We start from the raw sequence: 12500 nt of genomic DNA, 5'->3' as shown, positions 1-12500 counted from the left end.
GAAATGGCACAGCTTCATCTAAAGCCATTTTCAGCCATGGCACAAGTTCCTTCATATCCACACTCAGACTCGGGGCAGAACCCTCTATACCCACACTTCCACATGGCACAGATTTCTCCACAGCCTCCTTTGGATGAGCACATAGTCATGGAAGGAAGCAAACACCTCCAAACTGAGCATGCTCCTGTCAAAAGGGCCAAACTACCAGGTGAGTCTTTAAGTATTTCTTTCAAAACTGCTTCCAAGGGTTCCTGCACGAATAGAAACACCATTTAGTTAAGAAATAAAATGATGATGACCTTTCGAAGTCCATTGTTCTCTGTTACTCTTCTTGAAATATGGATTAGAGAGACGATATCAAATAAATATGATGCTGATCTGTTTTGTTTGTTTAATGCCAACCAGATGATGTCCTGAACAGAGTACTGGTGACTCATAAAGCCAGTATGAAGAGGAGGTTTGAGAGCATATCTGAAGGCATCATAAGATCAGAGACTCAAGCACTCCTGAACAAGATCTACACAGAGCTCTACATCACAGAGGGAGAGCGTGAAGGGGTGAATAATGAACATGAAGTTTGGCAGGTAGAGTCAGCATCCAGATCACAAACTACAGAAGACACAGCAATCAACTGCAATGACATCTTCAAGCCCTTACCTGGACAGCAGAGACCCATCAGAACTGTCATGACCAAGGGCATTGCTGGCATTGGAAAAACCGTCTCAGTGCAGAAGTTCATCCTTGACTGGGCAGAGGAGAAAGCCAACCAGGATGTAGATTTCATGTTTATACTTCCGTTCCGTGAGCTGAATTTGGTCAAACATGATCAGTACACTCTTCACAGGCTCCTGCTGGACTTCCACCCTGAGCTTAGGGAGCTACAGGATGGTGAATACAAAGACTGCCATATTGTGTTCATCTTTGATGGTCTGGATGAGAGTCGACTTCCGTTGAATTTCCAAGAGAACCAGAAGTTGTCGGATGTGACACAAACATCATCAGTGGATGTGTTGTTGACGAGCCTCATTCAGGGAACTCTTCTTCCCTCTTCTCTCATCTGGATAACCTCTCGACCAGCAGCAGCCGGTCAGATCCCTTCACAGTGCATCAATCAGGTGACAGAAGTACGAGGGTTCAATGATCCACAGAAGGAAGAGTACTTCAGGAAGAGGATCAGTGACCAGAGTCAAGCCAACAGAATCATCTCACACATTAAGGCATCCAGGAGCCTCCACATCATGTGCCACATGCCAGTCTTCTGTTGGATCTCAGCCACTGTCCTTCAGCAGATACTTGAAGAGGATGATGGTAAGGAAGCCCCCAAAACCCTGACTGAGATGTTCATACACTTCCTGCTCATCCAGACCACCAGGAAGAACCAGAAGTATCAAGAGGAAAATGATATATATAGACAGAGGCTCCTGGAATCACATAAGGATGTCATACTGAAACTGGCAGAGCTGGCCTTCAAGCATCTGGAGAATGGCAATCTCATGTTCTATGAGGAAGACCTGAGAGAGTGTAGCATTGATGTGAGTGAAGCCTCAGTGTACTCTGGCATGTGCACTGAGATCTTCAGGGAGGAATGTGTGTTTCAGCACAAGAAGGTCTACTGCTTTGTGCATCTCAGCATCCAAGAGTTTCTTGCTGCACTTCATGTGTTTGCCTCCTACTTGAGTAAAAACATGGAGGCCCTGACACCATTTCTCAAAGGGGAGTCCATTTCTTTGCCAGATGTGCCTCTACATGAGCTGCTAAAGAATGCTGTGAACAAAGCTTTGGAGAGCAATAATGGACACCTTGATTTGTTTGTTCGCTTCCTTCATGGCATTTCTATGAAGTCAAATCAGAGAAATTTGATGGGTCTCCTGACACACACACACAGCAGCCCAGAAAGTGAGAAGAAGACTATCCGAAACCTGAAGGTGATGCAAAGGCCAAATATATCCCCTGAGAGATGCATCAATCTGTTCCACTGCCTGGTTGAAATGCATGATTCTTCTGTTCATGATGAAATCAAGGCTTTCCTGCAGGCAGAGAAGGGTTCAGTGAAACAGCTCTCACTGGCTCACTGCTCAGCCTTGGCTCATGTGCTTTTGATGTCTGGGGAGGTGCTGGATGAGTTTGACCTGAAGAAATACAAAACCTCTCCAGAAGGTCGTAGGAGACTGGTTCCAGCTGTGAGATGCTGCAGAAAGGCTCTGTGAGTTAATTTCTGCATTAACCTTGACACTGAATTCAGACTTGTTGTCATAGAAATGCTTTTGTTAAGAGGTGTTACTACAGGTAGCTTGGTACTATAGGTTTAAAGGTCCACTGTGTTTTTTTGCTTAAAGAAACTTAACTTGGTTTACATGAGTGTCTTTGAGAGAAGTAGAGCATCATTTTGTTTTTCCTTACCTGATGAAATGTTTCTCAAGTCTTTTGCACATTGTTTGCTACAACATTTACATCCAACCTGAGAAATAAGTAACCCTTCTGCAGTTCTACTCCTCCATATGGCATGAATGGGGAAGGAGGCACTCATAGTTTTATATTTTTTTCTTCTCTTGTCTCTCCGACAGACTTGCTGACTGTAAACTATCAGAGAGGTCATATGAGATTGTGGCCTCAGCTCTACAGTCTGCAAACTCCCCCTTAAGAGAGCTGGATCTGAGTCACAGTGACCTGCAGCAGTCAGGAAAAATGCTGGGCTCTGCTCTACAGAGTCAAAACTGCAAACTGGAGACCCTGAGGTCAGTAATATTGGAGACCGTGTTAAGAGACGCATACTGTTTACTGTAGCCTGTCTTAACCATTCAATAGCAACATCAATGTTTTACTCTAGGCAGAATTTGCTCTCTGATTTCACAGTTTGTCATATCTGTTACACAATTTTGCTTTTGCAGGCTTGCTGGCTGTAAACTGACTGGAAGGTTTTTGGCCTTGACTCTTCAGGGGGCAAACCCCCACCTGAGAGAGCTGGACATCAGTGACGGAGAGCTTCAGGACAGTGGAGGAGAACTGCTCCATCAACCACTGAATCAAGACTGCAAAGTCAGGTCTGTATATTAAGAGAAAAACAGTTGGACAGAGAACCCATGTCTTCTTACATTTAATTATTTTCTAGTATTTCTTGTTTGGAAATTGAAGAGGTGTAGAGAACATGTTTCTTACAGCGGCTTCCTCCCACTCTGTAGACTCATCTGCTGTAGACTCAAGGACTGCTCCTGTGCGGTCATGGCGTCAGTCTTGCAGTGTTGTGTTTCTCAACTAATTGACTTGGACATGAGTGGCTGTGATCTGCAAACATCAGAAGAGAAGCTGCTCTCTTGTCTTGGAAACCCAAACTGCCGACTGGAGACACTGAAGTCAGTAAAACTGTTCACAGAGGCCTTATCTACATCATCACATATTTTCCTTAGAAAAAGCTCAAAGCTTAAGAATCAAGACATATATTTGAGGATATTCTAGACTGTCTTAACAGACACATGCTCTAAACTGTAGACTATGTTAAGCAAACAATAGCAACATCAATATTTTTATCGTTGCACAATTTGCTCTCTGATTTCACAATTTGTGATAGTCTGTTCCACAATTTTGTTTTGCAGACTTGCTGGCTGTAAACTGACTGGAAGGTTTTTGGCCTTGGCTCTTCAGGGGGCAAACCCCCACCTGAGAGAGCTGGACATCAGTGACAGTGAGCTTCAGGACTGTGGAGGAGAACTGCTCCATCAACCACTGAATCAAGACTGTAAAGTCAGGTCTGTATATTAAGAGAAGAGGTGTTGGACAGAGAACCCATGTCTTCACACATTTCATTCTTTACTAGTATTTCTTGTTTGGAAATTGAAGAGGTGTAGAGGACATGTTTCTAACAGTCTCTTCCTTCCCCTCTGTAGACTCATCTGCTGTAGACTCAAGGACAGCTCCTGTGCAGTCGTGGCGTCAGCTTTGCAGTTTTGTGTTTCTCAATTGAGTGACTTGGACATGAGTGGCTGTGATCTGCAAACATCAGGAGAGAAGCTGCTCTCTTGTCTTGGAAACCCAAACTGCCGACTGGAGACACTGAAGTCAGTAAAACTGTTCAGAGAGGCCTTATACACATAATCATATTTTTTTGCCATAGAAAAAGCTCAAAGCTTAAGAAACAAGACATGAATTTGAGGAACAGTAATTCCAGGTGCTGAACCTAATGTGTATGAATGTGTTGCTGAGTTGTCCATTTGTGTGTGTGTGTGTGGTGTTGTGTGCGTGCTTGTTCATGTGTGCATGCGTGCGCGTGTGTGTATAGCATTGAATCCACACTGAACTGAAGACACAAAAATACATTTTGAAGGAGGCTCTACAAGTTTGCAAAGCTTTATTCCATGTTCTCTGTGGTGGTAAACTAAAAGAGTGGTCTGCTGTATATCCTCTCACACTGGCATTGATGCATACTATTTCTTTTCACACATGTGTTTTTCTATAACAAGACAGTGACTTTGATAGCGACAGAGCATTGCTCCAAATTGGGCAAGACATATTTATAAAGGAAGCGGTCAAGCTGTAATGCTACAAAGTTTTTAATTTCTGCAAATGGAGGATTTTGTGATGAAAAAGAATTCCAAGCACACATTTTTTGTTCTTAACTACTCTCTGTCTCTTTACCTCTCACTCTATGCAGTCTTGCTAACTGTAAGCTAACAGAGGAATCATGTAAGGCTGTAGCCTCTGCCCTGCAGTCATCGGTCTCCCTGACCGAACTGGACTTCACAAACAGTGAACTGAAGGATTCTGGAGTTCAGCTTCTCTCTGCAGGACTTAGTAGCCCTCACTGTAAACTACAGACATTAAGGTTGGTGTTTGACTTTCATCGTAGTATCTAGTATCACTCCTGATTGGATCTTTTGATGCATGTGCTAGATTAGTTTGCTGTCCATGAACTGTTCACACTTCTGTCTATACAAAACCATCTGCATTTTGGCCAAAAGTAACAGGACACTCCTGCCAACTATCAATGTCTCCTGGTACACTAAGTAGTTGTAATGTTGTATTGAAGGTTAAACACATATTCTAAAATGATTGGGTGTAGGTGGTTAGTAAATGGATTCAGAGTGTTGTCTCAAAGTGATATTTCTTCAGGGGATAATTACAATTACTTTGACCCATGGTATGGATTCGCCAGTCAATCAGTGTGGGTTTGGATTGTTGCAGACTTTTTACCAAACTTTTGCACTTGTATAATCGCTGCCTAGCAAGAGCCAGCTAGAAATCATCATGACGTGTTTTCATTCATTACTGTAAGAACATGTTTAATGCTTAAATATAACTGATACAAAGTGTCCCATTTGTATTGTGTGTAGTAAAGGTCTGTTAATCATTTTTTTATCAATTTAAATTTCTCAGATAGAGAGGCTCCCCAAGGAGACCAAAATAAGTTAGTAATTTCATACCACAGGAATGGAGTCCTCAGTCAGGCAATGGTAGAAAAATCAGGAATAATGGGGCGCATCAAGTAAGAGAGCGCATGGCTTCACATAAAGATTCACCACCTTCGCTTACTAGACAGGGAACAAACATGACTTTTCATTTTTTTTCCTTTTCACACTTGTCTCAACACACTCAACTTGTCCACTTTTTCAAAACACTTATGCAAACTAAACTATGGATACTTTTCCATTGCTTAGATACAAAATGCATTCAATGACCACCAATGCGCCAGATACGGCCTCCATCATCCATCAAGCATCCATAAAGCAATGCCTGTCATGTGAGCCAGGCGTTAATCTCTGTAAGCAGTGTGCTACTGGCTAATGAGAAGTATTAGACATTTGTTGCCATGCGTTGTCTATTCTCTTTGTTGCGAGGCTAAAGATACATGGAACTAGTGGTCTTTGTGGTCCAAGTGGCATCAGGTTAAAGGTTTACAGTAGAGGCTGTTTACGTAGGTTCAGGATTAAACCATATGCAATGGATGAATTCCAGGTGTACCTACAACATGTATGAAGAGAAAAATATAGATGTAGTTGTCGCTGAAGACATTTCCCCACCATTACTGCTGTACATGTAAGTCTTGGGCTATCAATGAGACAAAGTGACCCAAAAATGCAGCCGTAACAAACATATTTATCCAAAGTTGCATACACAGGGTACATTTGCCACACTCATTTGCCACACTCAAAAGTGATATACAGTATACAGTATTGTGACAGGCAAACCAAAATATCACAAATGTTTGTTCTTGGTGTCATGGCAACAGCTTGCCTTGAAATATTGATTGTATATGGAGAATTTTAGGTTTGAATAAGCTGTGCTAAAGATTCTTTCCTAAAGTATCAAGGCAAGGGAGAATGTTGCGGTACTGTAAATGTGAAGTTCATAATTTCACCCCTGATCAGCATTAGGGCTGCAGGACACTTCTAGTGATAGTCTCATGTGATGTTGTTTTACTCACTGCACTGGTAAAGAAAAGTGCCTGCTCAGTTTCTTTTGTACTATAGTATACCACTGAGAATTTAGCATGGAGCTACATTTCATATTAACTGTTTTATTTTGTATTACAAAATGTACGAGGTGTCATACGTTTTTCTTTCCTTTTGCAATGCAACACTAAGTTGTCTAGTTTAATGGGAGAGAGCATATGCTATAGTTATGGCAGCATGAGTCACTTTTGGGTGAAGTATGAAGTGTTTTGGTGGTTGTTTGGTGGTTGGCAACAATGGTTAACTAATGTTCTGAGGTGTGTGTCTGTGAAGAGATTTGAAGAAGTGGGCATGGTATTGAGACAAGTGTGAATATTATTGGAAAAAACTGTTAATTTTGTATCAGTTGAAGGGAGAGGAGTGTTCATCACAGAGTTCGTATCACATGGGCCAAACGTATGACCTTAAAATCATAACTAAAACACCCCAGTCCTTATCACTGAGAAACACAGAGGCACACAGATATAAATGGCACATTCAGGAACACACAGATATCTGCTTACCCTACTTCTAATGCTGAAAAGATAAAGGCATCTGAGTAGAATAATATGACTTTAGTTCTGAATGGAATCTCTGGAAACGTTTTGTTCTTCAACATCTTGGGATTCATCATCAGCTAGTTTTTAATAGCTCCATTTATGAATGCTGTTATTGATTTATCTGCTCTTACAATACATTGGGTAACACTTTCTATGAAGCCTAGCTTTATAAGGCCTATAAGGGAATTATAAGGGCCTTAATAATGCCTTATAAAGTAGGTATAAGTCATTGTAGCAATCATTATAACTATGGTTAAAAGTCATTGTGATGACATTATACACCTTTATGATACATTATATCAGTTCATTATAAATGGTTATGTGTTAACCCTCTTCGTGTCCGATGGATTCCACCCCAGCACGTTCTTGTTTGCTGAATTCCACTTCAGCAAGGGCCGTGCCATCGGGATCCCACGCCATTATCAAGAGCTCCGTTCTCACGACTCCAAGTCTCCTTTGACTGTCTTGTGCCGTTTATCTCAGTTCCGTGCCTGTCGTGTAGTGAAGCTTCAAAGTAAAGACAAGCAGGATGATCTTAACACTCTTTACTGAGAACTGTCAGCAGCATGAAAGTACGTGACTAGTAGCATTGAGGTTCACTCTTCTTCTGCTCTATGTATGTAAATTAGCTAGCATTAATTATGGAACAGTGCCTCCTAGTGGTAGCACAATATAGAACAGTATTGCAGAACACAACAGTGCCCTATCGTGAGTGAAGCAGATTAGGACTCTGTACATTTGTGCAATCCTGAGTTTGTTTCTATGTTTGTTTAGCTTCCTCCCCAGTTAGTTTTAATAGTTAATCCCCGTTTGACATTTGACAGATACACAGACTAATGATCACATATTTGTAATGAATCATTCTGTCTTAGATTATAGCCATTTATATTTAACTGACATAATGTATAATAAAGGTGGTTATGAGTGCTTATTATTGTGAAGACATTATACATAGTTACAATGAGTGCTACAATAACTTATAGCTACTTTTTAAAGGCATTATTAATGCCCTTATAGGGCCATATAAATGCAGGCGTCATAGAAAGTCTAACTGACACAGACTGACGATCACATATTTATAATGCATTATTCAGTCTTAAATTATAACCATTTTTAATTAACTGATATAATGTTTCATAAAGGTGGTTATGAGTCATTGTGAAGAGATTATACATAGTTATAATGATTGCTATAATGACATAAAGCTACTTTATAAGTCGTTATTAAGGCCCTTATAATGCCCTTATAGGGCCTTATAAAGCTAGGCTTCATAAACAGTGTTACCATAAATTGTTTTACATAAATAAATGTGTTGGATTTTGACTGACAAAATACCTGAATAAATAGCTGAATTTACGAATACTGTACATACCTCTAATGCATTTCCCTTCTATAATAATGTGGAAAATGTATCTCTTGTTTCAGACTGTCCGGTTGTCTCATCACACATGAGGGCTGTTCTTTCTTGGCCTCTGCCCTCAAATCAAACCCCTCCTACCTGAAACAGCTGGATCTGAGCTACAATCACCCAGGAGACTCAGGGGTCAGAGAGCTCACAGAAAGACTGAATGATCCCAACTGTAAACTAGAGGCTTTCAGGTGAGTGCTGGGTGTTAATTTGGGTGTAAATAATACTTGATTTTAGGTGACATATTCTGGATAGACTGGCTATTCTCCCCATTTATCTGTTGGCTTTCTTCCACATCCTAAAATGGACACAGTGGTAATTCTTGGTGTTTGTGGCACAGGTTGTTGATGAGGGCACCAAGGCCCAAGGAGTTCGAAGGGAAATTTCTAATGGAGGGGATGGGGAAAGTCTTTTCACAATGAGCACTAAATGAGGCTATATCCACACTAATACATTTACCTTTCGGAATTATCTCTTTCCAGACGAGCTTTTTATCTCTATCAGAAATAATCTCCTTTGATACTAACATGCCTGAAAATGAATATCACATGAACATTTACATACACTTCGCATGCACTCTATGAAGGGCTGATAACGCTGCTGGCGTTTCTCTGGCGCAAGTGGTATTTTGCAGTTTCAAAACAACGGCGTGCGCCATTGACCACAAAAAAGCTGGTCTAATGTCAGAGGCGCAATGTCTAAAGTCTGTAATGCGTATTCGGAACGCTCTTTTAAGGGCGCATGTGCTTGCCCGCACATTATAGGACCTATAGGCTACACTTTACTTCTGTCGTTTTCACGAGAGATTTACACCAATTTTTTGGCAAGCCATATATAATTACAAGGAAAATAAAGTATTTACCACATGAGGAAATCATTGTGATATCCGTATCCAAGACATTTTAAAACTAGGCATACATCTAGCGTACACATTGACCCAAATGATTCAGGTTAATGGAAGCTGCGTGCCATTTGATTTATTGTATGGCTTTGTTGCATTTATTTAATGCCAGTATTATTATAAATCTTGTAAACTCATCTCTGTGTATGTGGACTTTATTTATGTACCTTGGGTTTGGTCAGCTGGTGCACTGGCTTGGGTGCCGATTTCCATGCCCCAAAATCCCTGTACGCTCTCAGGCGCGAGGGTAGACGTGGCGATGTCCTCTGCTGCCGTCAGATCCTGGGTCGAGGCAGATCCACCTCCCGTGAGGCCACGAGAACGTGTGTTACCTTCCAGCTTGGATGTCCCACGTCTCCGGACGTCATTATAGCGTTTTCGGCACCGTTTTGGGCTGCCCCGTAGCAGAAACAATCACGGCAATATCTTCCCATGCTTGCTTGACTTTTGGAGGGTTTCTCGCATCCCCATATATATATATCTCCCGGCTTTTTACAAAGCCATACAATAAATCAAATGTCACGCAGCTTCAATTAACCTGAATCATTTGGGTCAATGTGTACGCTAGATGTACGCCTATTTTTAAAATATCTTGGATATGGATATCACAATGATTTCCTCATGTGGTAAATACTTTATTTTCCTTGTAATTATATATGGCTTGCCAAAAAATTGGTGTAAATCTCACGTCGGTCTCCTCGGCTGTGAACATTTCCGGTCTTCCACCAGGTAATTACGCCATCAAAATAACAAGCCGCTATGGACTATGCGCTCCTCGCTCTTAAAGGGAATGTGAGATGACGCTCGGATTGGTTTATTGCATATTACGCCCAAACCACACCTATGGCTGAGTAACCTCCTTTGGACCAACCCTTTTGACACTTGCGCTGGACGCAAGTGTGTTTTTTCCGCCGTTAAAATAGCAACTGCACCATAGAGCCGCCCACACAGCTACTTGCGTTTGGCGCCGTCCTACTTGCGTTTCTGATCGGCAAGATAGGGCCCCCAGTGTTAGGTGAAAATTCACACTCAAGTTTACCTCGGACAGAGTATAATTGTATTCAATCTGCACATTGGGCTCACATATGTCCTGGCAGACAAGTGAGAGGCACAGGCTCTCTTCCAGACTGCAGAAGATGAGAGAGAAGCAAAGTTAAACACATCACACAAGGATTATATAGTATAAAGTTAGTGTTATCTGTTCCCAAAGCACTAGAGAAAACTACGTGGTGGGTCTCATCCGAGGTCATCTTGCCATGCTTTTTGCAACGTAATGCATCAGCATGGAAGAAAAGAAGGACAGCATGATTTAATTGATTACCTCACAAAGTAATTTGATTCACATACATTATTACATACATGATTCAAGTCAGAATTTCACATTTCTCTATCACTCAGTAGCATAGAGTAGGCGCCAGGCGTAAACATAGTAACTGTTTTGAAGCTAAAACGTATTAGTGTGGATGTAGCCTTGAACACTATGGGAGGTGCATCTTCTTTCTATTTCTACATGGATGTGCATGTTGCTCCTCTTCCTAAACTCCAAGAAGTCAAAGGGGCACATGTCCTGCTAGTATCACCAGTCAGCAGCCACTTCTATTCCCCTCATCTTCTCTCAGTCAAAGCATGCTGCAGCCAGGGCTGATGGCAGTCAGTCAGTGCTGCTGTCAGACGTCTGTCTCAACCAAGGCTTCCCAGCAGTGCTGTTGGTGGATCCAGTTGTGTCTGGTGCCCATAGCAACAGTGTTGTTACACTCCTCCCATTCCCCCTCCCCTTTTCCCCTCTCTACTTATCTCCTTCCAGCAGGAACTGCTCACACTGCAGTCTCACCTGCCAGACTGTCTGGGTAAACTAGGTAAAATATTTGTGCTTGTGTAACACCCAAGTCTAGGGTCAGATGCGAGTACAAAAGAAAGAGTTTGAACTGTGGGGAAAAAATATGAAACATGAAATATGAAACATATAAAGAATTGATTAAACAGAAGACGTGTGAAACTTGGAAACAGAACTTTTACAGTATCTAGTCCAAAACAGATTGATAATGTCTGAATCCGCACACTTTGGCCTTGTCTAGTCTAGTGTCTAGCCTAGTGTCTAGAGTCTCACAAAGGGTGGAACCCCATTGAAACACCAGCAGGCAGAGGTTTTGTCAATTGGGTGTCATCAGCCCATAGGACATCCTAGAGAACAAACACACACATACACGCATAAACAAGGAACTGCAAACACAAGAGCAATCAAGCACTAAACAAGCAGAAACACACACAGGGACATAACAGCATGGGATGTGTGGGGTCCTTTACTATGTCTCAGGCCTGCCTACAATTTCTCTGGTAGTAAGTGAGCTTCAGGGTTGGGAGTGGAGCTCCTTATCTGCTGTCTTGATGACTCTCTGGTGGTCCTGAGCAGTGCTGTTGTCATGCCACACTGTCAGCCTGTTTGTTAGGATACTCTCAATAGTGCCCCTGCAGAAGTTTATAAGGATACTGGGTGGCATACTGAATTTCCTGAGGAAGTGCAGCTGCTCCTAGTCTTTCTTTGATCAGCTGTCTGTACTGTTTGACCATATGAGGTCAATGCATCACCAGTGCAGACCCATCTATGTGAAATAACTGAGGATGTTGGTGCTGATGTCCTCTGTTCCTTTATCTTACATCCACAATCATCTCTTTAGTTTTGCTGGCATTGAGGGAAAGGTTGTTCTTATGGCACCATGTCACTCAGCTTGACACCTCTCTCCTGTACGCTGTCTCATCACCACCAGTGATCAAGCCTATGACAGTGGTGTTATCAGCAAACCTGATGATGGAATTGCTCTCATAGGAGGCAGTGCAGTCATGTGTGTAGAGCAGGGGGCTCAGCACACAACTTTGAGGTCAGCCAGTGTTCATGATTAGTGTATTTGAGGAGAGAGGCCCAATGCTGACAGATTGTGGTCTGCTAGTGTGGAAGTCCATGATCCAGCTGCATAGGGAGGGGATAAGGCAATGAAGTGTAGTTGGCCTGTAAGTGTGGGTTTCGACGATGGTGTTAAATATTGAGCTCTAGCTAATGAACCACATTCTAACATGGCTGTCTTTGTTTGCTGTGGAGACCCTTGGTTGATCCGATTTGTTGATAGGGAGACTGAAAAGAGTCCAGTGTGTCTGTGAACAGCTATATGATCGCTGTCCTGAAATAATATCACAGAAAAAATAACCAGGCTATG

At 42.0% G+C, this 12500-nt stretch overlaps 1 protein-coding gene across 1 annotated transcript in view; it reads left to right on the top strand.

Annotated features, from left to right (window-relative positions):
- LOC308366619 (NACHT, LRR and PYD domains-containing protein 3-like) overlaps positions 1 to 12500 on the top strand; it is a gene marked incomplete at both ends in the record, with an annotated part of 18234 nt that overhangs the window by 5489 nt on the left and 245 nt on the right. Inside the window, 5 exons of the mRNA XM_080840343.1 lie at positions 1 to 208; positions 406 to 2203; positions 2565 to 2735; positions 4646 to 4816; positions 8408 to 8581. The exon at positions 1 to 208 is cut by the window's left edge and continues 301 nt beyond it. Coding sequence (XP_080696469.1) covers positions 1 to 208; positions 406 to 2203; positions 2565 to 2735; positions 4646 to 4816; positions 8408 to 8581 — 2522 coding nt within the window. The remainder of the gene's footprint in view (positions 209 to 405; positions 2204 to 2564; positions 2736 to 4645; positions 4817 to 8407; positions 8582 to 12500) is intronic.

The sequence above is a fragment of the Sprattus sprattus genome, assembly GCF_963457725.1.
Source record: "Sprattus sprattus genome assembly, chromosome: 1".
Lineage (NCBI taxonomy): Eukaryota > Metazoa > Chordata > Actinopteri > Clupeiformes > Clupeidae > Sprattus > Sprattus sprattus.
Note: the sequence above shows the minus strand (reverse complement) of the source record. Positions and strands in the feature narration are given on the sequence as shown.